The sequence below is a fragment of the Streptopelia decaocto genome (genome assembly GCF_964273445.1).
Source record: "Streptopelia decaocto genome assembly, chromosome: Z".
Lineage (NCBI taxonomy): Eukaryota > Metazoa > Chordata > Aves > Columbiformes > Columbidae > Streptopelia > Streptopelia decaocto.
Window position 1 is genome coordinate 66234196 of NC_138657.1, and position 15309 is coordinate 66249504.

The following is a 15309-nucleotide window of genomic DNA, read 5'->3' on the forward strand; positions in this document are numbered from 1 at the left end:
CTAGTTTTGGTTGCTGTGCAGTTGATGAAAGTTTTCATTTCGAACTTCTGTTCACTTGGATTAGGAAAGGTTTCCATCTTTATATGGATGCATACAGTGTTGCTTGCTGTTTCTAGTCCTTAGCATCTGTGTTCTTGATTTGAAGATGCCAGAATTGGGGGAAGGTACATTTTTAAGAGCTGTAGAATATATCTTTTAACTGTATAGTGGAATTTAAGAATTCATGGCTGTAAAAGAAGGTCTGTGTACAGGTTTTTCCCGTTATTAGTTTGGAATGCTTTTATGAAAAATGTACGAAAATCATCTCGCTGTTTCCACTGAAGGTGCTTAGTAATGCCAGCAGCGTAGATCATATATATCAACTATTGTTGAATATTTATATGTATTAAAAGTTGCTTTTAAATGGAATAAATTTTAATAAATGGTCACTGACACAGTCTTCGTGCTGCTACATTTGTGCTCGGTTGACTAACAGTCTTTGAAGGATTTAGATGACAGTAGCAGAGATACTCTGTATTAGTTAGGACCGAAGTAATTTCAAAAGTAGATGAGAAAAAATTATTTACCTAATTTGCCTTCAGTCATCAATTGAGGGACTTAGCTATGGCCACAGCTACTTTATAAGCAGTGTGCTTACATTCAGGATTTGTGTTTGTACAGTAGTGCCTTTATTGGAGATCCACCAGGTGAGGTTTTTTTGTTTGCAGTATGTTGTGCATGTTGTTGCTTACCTTAGCCTGAGCTGTGCTTGGACTGGATTGAGTGGCATTTCTTCTTAATTTGCGTGAAAAGAGAAGTCCTCGTGGAGGCTGAATAAGTCATTTGATGCCATGAATTTTGTTTCTGAGTCCAAAAAAAAAAAAAAAAAAAAGAAGTGTGCTTTTGAATTTAAACAAAGAACTCTGAAGGTAACTGGTTTTAAATAAACCTCTTTGTCTCTTAACAGACTAAGAACTGTATGAGATTTTTCTTTCTTTTTAAGGCCAAAAGGTGAAGCTTGAGGAAAACAAAACACAGAAAAGTTGTATTTTAGCAATTATTTTAATTAGGTGAACTGTAATTTTCTCAAACTAAGGAATATGGATTTTTGCAGGTTAAAACACGGGTAAATTTAAATATAAGTTGGGAAAAATGGTCCATCAGTATCATGTATAAGAGATATATTCCAGTACACACAGATATTCTACACCACACAAAGGAAGTGCTAATATAGATGTATATGTGCAGCAGGTTCAGTGCTGATTTTGGATTTTTGTCCTTGCAAGTGGGTTACTGTGCATTGAGATCATCCTTACAAAAAACAAAATAACACGTTGCATTCTTCATCAAAAATATAGTGACCAAGATTGAAATATAGTTATATTAAGCCAGCAAGTATGTAATTTACATTTTAGCATTTATAAATACCTGTGCTAGATTTGACTGAGTTCACTTTGGTTTGTAGGTGATACTGTGTAGTAATTAGGATGCAAGGTGAGGATGCCACCTTATTCTGTTTTCTAACTCTTAAACTACTTCAGATAATCCTCATACTTTTCCGTTAGGTGGTCAGTGGAAGGCTTGAATCACTATGTTGAAGTACATTAGTTGTTTGTATGTGGGGTGGGTGCCTGTTCCTTGAAACACCTAGTGAGTAGTCAAAGTAGTTTAAAATACTGCTTCATGAAAGGCACACAAATGCATTGGCCACCAGACCATCTGCTTTTCACTTTGTTGAAATGTACATGGGACAAAATGATAGTAAAACTTGAGGTTTTCCATGCACAGATATGAATTTTGCCAGAAGATTTTGATCATCTCTAGATTAATGGATTCCCTTGAATACACTACCCTTTGAAAGAATGATTTTATACCTATTTGAGACTATACAAGTGCTAGTCAAAAAAAAAGGCAGAGAAAAGGATTAATTTTGGCAGCCTTACAGAGGTGGACTATGGGCAGTATAAAAAAAGTGCCCTTTGTTTGAGACTCATCTCTGTGTGATTTAAAAATCAATGGGAGTTATTTGGGGGGGGTTGATTTTTATTTTCCTTGCAAGTTTTTGAAGACAAAAGTATTATCCTATCAATGGTGAAATTCAGGAGTAACTTCTGGAACTCACTGTCTAATGTCTTAAATTGTCTGAAACAAATACTGGTTTAAAGGTATGAGCATTAATATGCTAATTTTCAATTAGCCTCATTGACATATTAATCATTTAGGGAAGTGTAGAGCCTAAAAGTTGATGACAATGCAAAAAGAGGGAAGTTAGGATGTATTAGAAATTGAAGGACTTTGGGCAGATGTGGCTTTTAGAAGGTGTTTAGTAGATATAGAGCAGTTAAATGTGCCTTTTGTCAAAAGTTATTTTAAGTATTTTCCAGAATTTGACATGTTTTCTTCAAGTGTCTGTATGTCTAGATAAATTAACCCAAATGGAGTCATGGTATCCAGTTGCTTTTCAAGACTGCAGAAAATATGAGCGAGCAAGTTAGCTTGCTTTTTTTATTTCGCTGCCCGCTCTCAGAGGGGTCCTGTCCTCAGTTTGGCAATCCATATTCATGTGACTTAAGTGTGCTCTAATGTTGAGATTTGCCACAGCCTCTTGAAGTAATGCAGAGTAGGATGTTAACATTCTTTCTGCAATTCTTTGCTTGCTTTTTATGATATCTTTTTATGAATTATTAATTCTTCATTTTTGTAAGAGCTGTATAAGGAAGACGTTGCCTTGTGACTGTGAGTAATATTTAACTGGTAATGGAGCAAAAGATCACAAATATGCTGTTTCCTGCCAGTAGTTGTCTTTCCTTTGTTTGCCTGGTTTTCCATCTTTCTCCTAATAGTATAGAATTATAGTTAAGTTGCTCTCATAGCTTCAGTTGGAAGATCATGTAAATGTGGCTGGGCTACGTGAAAGCCCTTCTCCTCTTAGCTGTTGCGGAGTTACTGGGGCATAGCCTTACAGTGAGTGTAAGAGAGGATATAGCTCTCACAGCTCAGTAGGTATTTCTTGGATTATATCATGGATATTGCCAATAGGAGGGCAGTAGAAGGGCTGCTTAGATTAAATGATTCAGTCCACTGCTTTAACAGAATGTAATTTAGAGGAATAGATCTATAATTATCATCATTCTTCAAAGCAAATATTTTTTTCCAATAATATATGTTTTATCCAAACATATATACATTTCTGAATCAAAATCAAAAAATAATCTGTGTTTATTATTACAGCATTATTAAGCTAAGGAACAAATACAAAAGAAAAAAAGAAAACAGGCATTGTTTTTCGCTTAATAATAATAATAACACTTAATACGGGAAAGTCTGTCCAGCTCTGTTTTCTGTGGTAAGTTTAATAAACCCTGTAGTGTTTCTTTATTTTAAATAATTATGGAAAATAGTATTTCATATTAATTTAAGCTTAGTTATTAAGAACTAATTCAGCTGGAAAAAAGAAGCATGTTCCTGTGCAGAGGATTTGGTGGTTTGTAAGTAGTCAGCCATGCTGTGATAAAGCAAGCCTAAACTACTATCAGTGATCTTACACTTTTCCTTTCACATGGTTAATGAATGGGGGACTTTTAAGGTGAAATCCTAATGTTGCCTTTCTTGTTCTTATATAAGAAGTAGTTTAAAAATATTTGCAGCTTCTTTTATGGTGATGGATCATCTTTCAACATGTATAACTAGTGTGGAGGCCAGGCTGACGCGTACCAATACAGTGTTCCTATATGATATATGATATCACTGTGGAGTCCCTATGCTGACTTTTAATTCATGGTGGCTTTCAGTCAAAATGGGGTGGGAGGGCAGTCTATATATTTTATTTTTTTTTAAATTTCTATCATTCTAAACAGCTGTATAAGAAAAAGTTTTGCAAGTTTAATCTTAATGATGTTCACCCAAAAAAAAAGCAGACACGCTATGTCGTAAAATAACTATTAGTGACTAGTTTGTATCCTATAAATCTAACTTGAGTTGATAATATGGTCCATTACCGGCTAACTGCACAGAGTATTTTTCATTTTACACTCTTCAGTTACTTTTTAGTGAAGTGTTAAAAAATATGAAGCTTTTCTCCTCTCTAAAATTGCACACTGTCTGTCTGTTATTAGGGAGATAACAGCTCTTATAAATGTTTCAGTAAGCGTTAAGTAGACAGTTATGTGCACTCTCATTCCACGCTTATTTGCTTACTGTAATAAACTGATAAAATATGTGTGGTTTGTCTCTGTGTATCTGCAGGCATCATGAGTCACATAGATTTCCTTTAGAAATAATGTTGTGTCTGCAGAATTGATTGCTTATTTTCATAAACCATCCAAAGGTACACAAACGACTTCTATTATTTAAACATATGCTATGTAAGATTTGTAGGGGATTATCTCCTGGTTACTAGATGCTTCTTGTTCTGTGGAGGATTATTTTAACCCCAGAATGATTGCAGGTATCTTCTCTGTGTGTTTCTTTAAATATTGCAATTGTATGCGTTAAAAATTTTAGAATTAAAACAGAAAACTCCGTTCACCAGACTGATGGAACTGTTAAATAGACTGCGTTACAGTCACATCAACCTTTGCCGCCTCAAACCCTTGCTAGCAATTAGAGGGCTTGAGAATTCCAATTTTCCAGAACTAAACTCCTTTGTTCAGCATATATACATTTTATTTATTTCTAGTACTGCCATGTTAAATTCAACTGAAAATTAATGTTATATGGGAAGGAAGATCGTTTAAACTTAATGTTATTATTCTGACTGTCCTTTAAGTGTCTGTTACTCTATATAGTATGATATTGAAAATAAAAGTGAATTGGCTCATGAATGAAATTATGACTGGAACATGAGCAGTAATGCCGGATGGGACATAGGTTTCAGTAAAATCTGAGTCAGTGTTACTATTTAAGGATAATAAGGGATTTTTGCTGTATATATATGCATCTGTATCTACATGTTGGACTTAAGATTACTAACTTTTAATGTTTTCGTTCCTTTTAATAGGTAGTATTAATACAAGTAGCTGTATGTAACACAGAGAAGCTAGTGTACTTCAAAATACATGTTTTAACGTGAATAAAACATATTCCCTAAGCTTGCAATGAAAAATGGGTGAACCATTTATTGAAATAACTTCTCTATTATGCATGTCCAGCTCAAATTGAATTAAATGTTAAAATTAAAAGACTATGCGTAAACTTAAGATTTAAATTACATCTTAAAACTTAAGTTTTATTCGTTATTTCAGAAATGGTTTAAGTAACAGGTGCTCGTGTGAGTCTGCTAATAACCTCTTACTGCTATTGTATCTTTCTGTGTACCAATAAGGTATTTATTATTTAAAGTGCCCCCTTCTGTATTTCCTGACAACTGAGTTGTTTTTTGAGAGTTTGATTTTCTTGATCATTTCTGGAAAACTATGCATAGTATTAATCTATTAGAGTTTGGGTTTTTTTATTCAAAGATGTTTTGAATTTTGAGGAACTGTGAAGGTCTATAAAAATGGTACTTTCTCCTTTAATTTTTCATTAGCCAGAAATCTAGTCATTTGATGTCACTGGAGTAATTATTTTAAAAATATAATTTAAAGATAAGCTACATAAAAGTAGCCATAATCCTATCATGTATTTATGCATGCAAAATGGCACTGGAGTTAAAAAATACCTGGCCATTAGGAGTTATGTAAGATTTCACTAGACTGTGTTATTGGACAAAAATATAGGATATTTTCGTGCTTGTCAGAGATCAGTAATTGGACTGAAAGAATTTACTCTGTTTAAAATTATGGTGCCTGTATTCTTCAAGTGGTATTGATACTATTACTTGAAAAGGGGCAGAAATTTAAATATTTGGCTATGTGTTCTATTGTAAACAGCTGTACTTCTGATTGTATAGGAAAACTGAAAATGTTGTCCCTGAGAATATGACATTATCTTCTAGGGAGGAAAATATCTGAACTTCACTGATGTACTTTGAAAGTATTAATAAATTGTACAGACTTGAAGTTGAGGTTGTGGAGCTTCCTCAGTTCAGTTGCATTCTGAAACTGCCTTAAGTCTTCACACTGAAAATGGTTACTGCTGGATGGTTAATTTGTTTCTAAAAAACTGATACCAGAGTTTTTGTGTATTAAGAGAAAGAAACACTAGGTGGAAAGTTGAAAGGAAAATCTGAGGGGGAAGTTTATGCAGAGGTGTTTGCTCAGTCACATCCTGTATCTGTTGTTCTAATTCCAGTCACATAGTGGTTGAGTTTTGAGGAGATGAGAAGCCTTTCTGCCTTTTTCCCTTCATAATTTGCCCTTCATTCAGTATGATATGTATGAAAGTAAATGCACCTTCCAAAGCCACCTCTGAACAGACACTCAGTTCTTATGTAGTTTTCTTCAGCTTTCATCAATGTAGTGCTTACACTTGTAAACATTTATTAGTTGATCTTTACAGATACTCATTTAAGGTGATGGATATCACTGGCCTGGGCTTTCCGGTTCAGAAACTGGTGCTCAGAGAGGAAGATCAAGTGTTTTATGTCCTGGCTAACTTCTGAAGTTTTTCAACAAGATTCTTACAGCCTTATGTTTTCCATATACTCTCCCATTTCTATAACACTTTGTGGGTTTAAATCTCAGTTCTTGCCAGTTTCTCATAGTACTGAAATTGTTCACTAACTCTCAAGATCAGCCCCTCAATGTTAAATGTGATGGTCAGGAAAACGTAGCAACCTGTAAGAGTTTTGTTGGGATGGCAAGATAAAAGCCTGTTCTCCTTGCTTAGCTGCTTGGAGTCTTTAACAGCCTGCTGTTTGCAGTTGTCTCTTTCATTTAGGGGCTATGGGTAGGGCAAGAGAAGACGGACACTCGCCAGTTGAAACAGATAAACAGATATATCTAACAGATATACTATGAAGTTCAGTAGCTCATAGTGTGTTGACCAGACAGATAGGCTTTTCATGCTGATCATTTGGCTTTCTCAGCCTCCAAGTTCTGTTTGTGTAGTGCTACTTTTCATGTAATTTCTAGCCTTTCCTTAAAACCTTTTTAAAGAATTCAGATTCACTTTTCTGCAGTTTTCTGCATATTTTTTACTTTTGCACTTTTGATCTCATGATTATGGATTTTGTTATCAGCAGAATCTTCTGGGAATTTGTTTGTACACTGAGTGTCTTCTATTCATGCTACTTTTTTCAGTATAGAATGGACCGAAACATCCTTGGGATTTCTCTTACTGCTTGTGGCAGTGCGACTATTAAAAAAGTGGCAACATCCTTCTGCTCCATATACCTGTACTTTTAGTATTTGACCGATAACATTGTTAGGCAACATTTTTTTGTGATTTTAACAAGAAAAAGAGAAGTCAATCTCTCACTATACTTTCACACTACGCAGTGGGCTTTGGGCACCCTTGAGTTCTGATGCAGTGAATAGAAAGAGACTTCTCGTTGGGACGACATAATTATTTTAACTGTAACTCTTAAAAAACCTCTGATAATTTAATGGGTAACTGTAGGGTTAAAATATTGAAAACATTTTGATAATGGAAAGTGAGGCAAATACAATGACATTAAAGCTACTGTTTCTCAGCACCAGATATGTTATTTTTCGGCTCTGTTATCTGATACCTTTTACTGCAATGTTTATGGACTTGAATGTGTCCTTACATGTTTCTTGTTCACTAAAATACCAACTAGAAAGCCGGTGTTCTGGCTGAGTGAAAAGTGCAATATTTAGTTGTTATTTTAACTGTTCTTCACTTACAACATTCACAGACTGTTGTTTTGTACTTAACAGGTCACTACCCAAGTCTCTGTGCCAACAAAAACACAGGAACTGCTTCATCGAATGAGTGGAAAAGGATTAGCAGCTCATTATCACTTCTCAAGACAACCAGGCATTTTTGGTGATCGTATGGTGTCTGTGCAAGTGACAGTAACAAATACAACTGATCAGAAGATAGAGAATATTCACATCAAGGAGAAGAAATTGCCTCCAGGCATGAGGATGCATGAGTTTAATCCAATAGGTAATTTTATCCTATCTTGAAAAACATGGAATCTTAATCTCTTGCAAAATTTAAAATATAGGAAAGTGGTTTTGCATAGTCATGCATATACTAATATACATATGTATCTGTACACACGTATGCATGTGTATGTATGCATACACACACACTCGTGCAACTATCTTTTCTTAGGTAATCTGTTTTTAACAAAAATTTAATTCAGCTTTCCCCTACCTGTATTTGACTTTGAAAATAGCTCCTTAGATCAGAACTTCCATGCCTGAAAGCAACCTGCAATTCCAGTCTCCCACAGCATCCTCACAGCTAAGTTGAGGAGGTGTGGTCTAGACAATAGAGTAGTGAGGTGGGTTGCAAACTGGCTTAGGGAGAGAAGCCAGAGAGTGGTAGTCAATGGTGCGGAGTCTAGTTGGAGGCCAGTATCTAGTGGAGTGCCCCAGGGGTCAGTGCTGGGGCCAATATTATTCAATATATTCATTAACGATTTGGACGAGGGAATCGAGTGTACTATCAGCAAGTTTGCTGATGACACCAAGCTGGGAGGAGTGGCTGACACGCCGGAGGGCTGTGCTGCCATCCAGAGACCTGGACAGGCTGGAGAGTTGGGCGGGGAATAACCTAATGAAATTTAACAAGGGCAAGTGTAGAGTCCTGCACCTGGGCAGGAACAACCCCAGGTTCCAGTATAGGTTGGGAGATTACATATTAGAGAGCAGTGTAGGGGAAAGGGACCTGGGGGTCCTGGTGGACAACAGGATGACCATGAGCCAGCACTGGGCCCTTGTGGCCAGGAAGGCCAATGGCATCCTGGGGTGTATTAGAAGGGGGGTGGTTAGTAGATCGAGAGAGGTCCTCCTTCCCCTCTACTCCGCCCTGGTGAGACCACATCTGGAATATTGTGTCCAGTTCTGGGCCCCTCAGTTCAAGAAGGACAGGGAACTGCTGGAGAGGGTCCAGCGCAGGGCAACCAAGATGATTAAGGGAGTGGAGCATCTCCCTTAGGAGGAAAGGCTGAGGGACCTGGGTCTCTTTAGTTTGGAGAAGAGGAGACTAAGGGGGGACCTTATTAATGTTTATAAATATATAAAGGGTGAGAGCCATGGGGATGGAGCCAGGCTCTTCTCGGTGGCAAACAATGATAGGACAAGGGGTAATGGGATCAAGCTGGAACACAAGAGGTTCCACTTAAATTTGAGAAGAAACTTCTTCTCAGTAAGGGTGACAGACACTGGAACAGGCTGCCCAGGGAAGTGGTGGAGTCTCCTTCTCTGGAGACATTCAAAACCCGCCTGGACATGTTCCTGTGCGACCTCACCTAGGCATTCCTGCTCCAGCAGGGGGATTGGACTAGATGATCTTTTGAGGTCCCTTCCAATCCCAAACATACTGTGATACTGTGATACTGTGATTTTTCTGTCTCCCCACAAGCCTTGACTCTCTTACAACCTAGTCCCAAAATGTCTATAACAGGCTGCTATTAAGAATGAAGTTTTCATCTAGATATTTACAAATACTGTCTTTCCAAGTTTTAAAAAACATTTGTAGATGTTTTATTTATTTTGGTGGCTCAAAGCACTCTCATTTTCTCCCTTGTGAGCTTTTGGCAGCGGAGTGGAAGTGTATGTTTTAGTCTAGTTTGTATCTACCATACTTTCACAAAGCACAGCTTCTTAGACTAGGTAGAAAGTGATGCTGTAATCAGCCATAACATAAATAATTTTACTTCCTACCCTCTGATCGGGATTTTTTTTGCTAAATTTCTGTTAGCAGAAAAGAGTAGAAAACCTGAGAAAGAACACAGATGACAACAACTTTCATTTGAGGGTAGTACCTGTGCATGCAACCTGCTTTTCTCAGCAGTGTTTTGTTTTCGTAAATTGTGGTGTAGACAGAACGAACAAGAGTTGAAATTTTAAAATAATTTGCATTTTGTAATGGTGCGTACTTGATCAAGACAGTTATTAGGAAAGATAATAATTTTTGTGTTAAGTGAACTGTTTGGTAAGAAGTCCAGCACAGAGTTTGGATTTCAAGTTAGTTTGGACCATCAGCATAATTTTATATCACTTCCTTCAAACATTTAAAGAGATAAAGTCACAAAGCCTTACATGTAGAAAACTACTAATACTATAAATCAGATCAGGAGATAGTGTACTCACAATAACAGTCAGTGAACAGTAGCATTCAGTTCTGTCACATAAAAACTATGGAAAAATCTGGAATTAATAAGTTAGCCAGTTCTGGTTTCTTGAGGCCCACGAGACAATCCTACGCTTTAAAGTATTTATTTCCCCAAGAAAGACACTGTCGTATCTGTCCTGTGAAGCTGTTAGTTTCTTCTGCAGAAAATAAGCTATATATCATCTGTATTTCCTTCCAACAGTCTTCCTTTTCTTGCTTGGATGCAAATTTTCTGTATTCTTGGTCATGTAATCTATCACTTTATATGCCTTGTTCTTCTTAGTATCTTTTGTGTTTCCAGCATTTGGAAAACACATCCTATAATTTGCCTGGCAGAACCAACAGAATTGTTAGTGTAGACAGGTATTCCTACTGGAGTATAAGTCTAGTTTTGCCTGCATCACTGCAATTACTGTTGGCAATTGTCCTGATTTTGCCAGCAGAAATGGGCCAAAGTATTTCACCTAAGTCCCTGTGCACAGTAATTTCTTGTTGGGTAGGTGCCAACATTAAGCTTGAAGACTTTGATAAAGTTTAGTTTAAAGTTGAGCTGGTACCTGTGATCTTTCGAATTCATGAATTCGAATTCATGAAATACTTCATTTTCTATTAATACCCTAGTGTTAGTTTACTCTTTGCCTAACTGCATCACCTCTATGTTTTCCATATTTGGTAGAAATTTTGTTTTCTTTTGACATGGCGCAGCTGCCTGCTCTTCAATTCCTGAAAAGCATCAGGTACATTAATGGATAAACTAGAAATCAGACATTTTTCTGCCTGCCCAATCATTTTTATTTGCATTCCTCTCTTTTAAGTTCTAGGTTTTCTTTCTTGTAATCTTGAGAAATCACACTCCGCTCCAATGCTTGTTTTTAATACTGCTACTTATGTAAAGAAAGAGCTTTTCTTCCTCCCAAAACAAAACCTTCTGTCTATAACATTGAAGAAACAGTATAGCAAAGAAACTAAGAATAAGAATGTCTCCTGATACCTTCGTTTGAGAAGTGCATCAGTCTGCACTACTTGTAAAGCACAAAATTATCTGCCACTTTAGGTTCATAATCCTTCTATTCCCTTCCATAACTAAAGCAAGTGGAATATTGAGAAATAAGTAAACTATGCTAATTATGAAATATTTTAAGTGTGTAGTGAGGTAAATTTTATCAATATTTGTTGTGTTTTACTATTGATTAACTAAATTTGCAAACTGGTATTATTAAAAATGAAATCTCAATGCTGGATCTGTACACAAATAAAAGGATGTAGCTTCAATATTTTTTTCCATAAATAATTTTCCTAACTTTTCTGATACAAATCCTTATTTTGTTGGCAGTGGGGCTTCAAGATTGAAATGGCAACAATTCATGTGCAGTAACGGTGGGGAGGGCGAATCCAAGACACTTAAGCCTGCAAGTGTGGCATTTGGGTGATGCCTGCTTGAAGTAAAACTACAAGTATTGGCTCTTTTATGGAGCTTGCTTTTTTTTCAATGTAGGTTTTCTAATTATGTGAAGTTTGGCCTTTTGTTGTTTTGCATGTGTACTTCACTTGTTCAAAATGTTTTCATGCAGAGTGCCTTGAGCCTGCAGGATCCATCACCGTTTCAATGGGTATTGACTTCTGTGATTCTACTCAGATGGCCAGTTTCCAGTTATGGTGAGTTCTTGGGGAGAAAGGGTAATTTTTTGCTCTTGGAAGGTAAAAGTACTATATTGGAAGTTTACTTGGCAGTACCAGACTTACTGTATTAAATATTTAAAGAATTTGACAACTGTTCACAACAGGATGTATATCCAAGATGTTTATAGAGAGAAAAAACATAATTAGTGTTCGGGTTTACTATTACAAGGATTATCAGTTTTCTTCGGTCTTCCAAATTTTTTTAGCACTGGCTTCTAAAAACACGGTTTTGATTGTAAGCTCAGATCTAGGCTTGAAATTGTATATGTAAATTCAGAAACTCTTGGAGCAGTTGTTTTTGGGAGATCCTGTTTCCATTTGGTGTAAATGATGCCAAGCAGAAGCATTAACTCCTCTTCTGATTTAGAACTACTTCTCTGTTCTTGAGCTTTGTTTTTATTTTCCCCCTCTTCTTGGGTTTCTTCTTAATAACACCACCTTGAAGGAAGCGGTAAGGTTTGACTGGAGCAAAATGCTGGAGTATTTTGACTGTGGTTTTGCTTGTAAGAAATTACAAGTAAAAAAAAACGCATAGTGTGAGGAACTTGACTACCTCAAGTGTTTATTATGTCTGTTCATGATCTATACAACATGACTGTGTGAAACCAACCCAAAATTTTCTGGCCAAAGAAACTTATTCCTCATGCCATGAATTCTTTTAAATGATTAGAGGGTGAATGAGAACAAATAACTGTCTGGCCAACTAGATTTTATCTTACATACTTGGCATAGCTTCTTACATTCATTGTTACCTCCTTTGTATGAGTTCCTGTTACATTATAGGCTATCAGGGAACCTTTTCAGCCAGTAAGAACTCTGTTATAAACCAGCATTTAAAACCAGAGAAAGTATAGTAGCAGTGTCCAAACATTAGGAATGAATGGGTGGGGGAAAGCTAGACACTTTCTTTTAACAGGTATTCAAGTTTATATAGTCTTTGAAACTATGCAAAGTCACTGAATAGATCTGCACGATTCTTTATAGATATATATATATTCTGAAAAAATGCTTTTTGACATATTTTGTTGAAAAAAGCAGTAGTTTCTATATTCTGCAGACAAAAAGGATAATGAATAGATATTGCCACATTCCAGTTTAGGAGAAGCCCTTTGAGAAAGTTCTGTACCTCTTTTCTTGAATATGGTAGAAATTTTAGTGTACTACCACTAAGCATAGCTTGCACAACTTACAGGTTATTAAAAATAGTGGGAAAATATTAATAATAGAGATGGACACAAGTGACTCCAAAAGAACCACCACTAAAATAAGATTTCTTATTCTAGAAGCAAGAAAGCTTTACTATTGAACCTTTTTTTTTTCCACCCTCAAGCCTTTTCCTGTACAATGGATGCTCATGTGTGGTCACTTTAAATATATGAGTACCTCCAGCAAGATGTCTGCAGTACATAGTTCATCCACATCACGTTGTTGTAGCTGGTCTGTGTGCTGTTTGTTGGAATTTGGAAACAGCTTTGGACTGTTGCCTGATGCTAGGTTTGTTTCGGAAGTGAAGTTCCCTTCTAGGCAATGCAATTTTTTAATGGCTTCAGAATGATAGGCTTTCTTTCCCTAAATATATATACATTTATGTATTTGTTGTTGGGTTTGGTTTGTTTTATCAAGTATGCTCAGTTTATCAAGCAGGCACACTCTTCTTTAAATAGAGCAGATATTTTTCTTTCAAGAATATATTTTCAGTGTACTAATGATTTGATTCCAAACTTATACCATTTATTGCTAAGAATCTTAGCAGTGATGAGGATAAGCAATGTAGCATAACACATTGATTTTATGCAGATCATCACCTTTATGTTTTGGGAGGTCTACTGTATTAGTGATATATAAAAACTGATTACTTTCTCCAACATTGCCTAGTAATTGTTTATTATTTTCCTATTAGACAAACAAGACAGATCAATATTCCTGAACACCTACCAGACCATGAGTAACATCACTGTAAATAGATTTGCTTCAGACCTCAGTGGTGTATTCATTTTAATGATTTGGACAATGTGAGTCCAATGACAAATCTCAAGCTAAGTTTAAAATTAAATTAAGAATAGGAATTGCTTACTTTGTTCCTTCGTTAATTGGTAGGGCCTTATTTCTTTGACACTAGTTCTTACAAAATAGTATAAAACTAGGTAAAATATTGTTTGCATTAAATTTGCTATTTTACTGTTAAAACATGTATTGTTCAAAATACTACTGATGTTCAGTACCGGTGAAGAAATTGTGCAGTGTGATGTTTTGGGGGTGATATCTCAGACAACTCAGCTGCAGCCTTTTAAACTTGTCATACTTCTTAAAAAGCTTTTATCCAAAAGGAAGAATGACTTGTAGAAGTTTGTCAAAATGTGCTTGAAACACGCTGCACCCAAAAGTGTCGATATTCTTGTATTTCCTGCTAACATATCTTTATTAAAGACACTGTCAGTTATTTTGCATTTTTGTTAGAAGCATGTTCAGCAGTAAAGTGTTCCTGATCATAATCATTTTCTTTACGTTGTTCTAAGAGGACCACTTTGTCTTGCATCAAATGTAATTGATCCTGAAGGAGTGTAATCACAATTACTCACTTTCTTAATTGGCCTGCCCAAAATCAGAAAATGGAAACCGATCGGCAGTGTTTAAATCAATAGCTTTGTAGTAAAGCTTGTGGGGGTAGGGAGATAGTGGTAATGGGTAGATCAATTGGTCTTAGATGCCAATCATGGACTGTGTGTTTTGCATAGCAAACACTACCTTTCTGCTTAGGGATGTGCTGTTGTACTGGTGGTTCAATAAATACAAACTGTATAATGAAAAAAAAACGCAACATGAGTAATAAAATAGGTAGATCACTTTCTTAATTTGTATATACAAATCAAGGACAATGAAGGAGAAACTGCATTATGGAGAGAGGTTCAAAGGGCTGAGCCTTGAAAGACCTCTGTCATAAATACTATTTTTATTAAGCAAAGCTTACCAAGATCACACATCTAATTAAAAAGAGGTGAAATGCCTCAACTTGAAAACGGTGTCGAACGTGTTTATTTAGAATGTGTATTAGGATGCTCACTCCGTGTGCTTCTGAGGAGAACATCTCTTCACTGCCATTTTTTTGTGACATCTCCTTGCAGAGGCTCTCTACTTCAGCCACACTGGTGTTCTGCACATTAATGCCTCTCAAGCAGAAAGTTAAAGATGAATAAATGGAGGAACTTAGTCTTTTAAAAGATTTTTGTGAGCATTACTCTTCCCTTTTGGGTTACTTTGTTCAGATTCTGCAAGCAGGATATACACAATTTAGAAGTATAAAGCAATTTGGTTTTGGCTAACTCACATGCAAGGTAGTCTGTTATGTTGCTGAATCGCAGTTAAGCATTAGTATATTCACCATCCCAATAAGAGACCTGAGTCTTTGCTGAGCTGGTAGGCACCAGCGAGCAGAGGAAAGGTTGGAACACATCCTTGGTG

The 15309-nt window shown here is 36.2% G+C and overlaps 1 protein-coding gene across 2 annotated transcripts in view; it reads left to right on the top strand.

Moving 5' to 3' along the window:
• The window catches only part of AP3B1 (adaptor related protein complex 3 subunit beta 1), a 155231-nt gene that overhangs the window by 115490 nt on the left and 24432 nt on the right, over nucleotides 1-15309 (top strand). For both annotated transcript variants that reach the window (XM_082074286.1, XM_082074287.1), the window contains exons 23-24: nucleotides 7761-7992; nucleotides 11742-11826. In XM_082074286.1, coding sequence (XP_081930412.1) covers nucleotides 7761-7992; nucleotides 11742-11826 — 317 coding nt within the window. The remainder of the gene's footprint in view (nucleotides 1-7760; nucleotides 7993-11741; nucleotides 11827-15309) is intronic.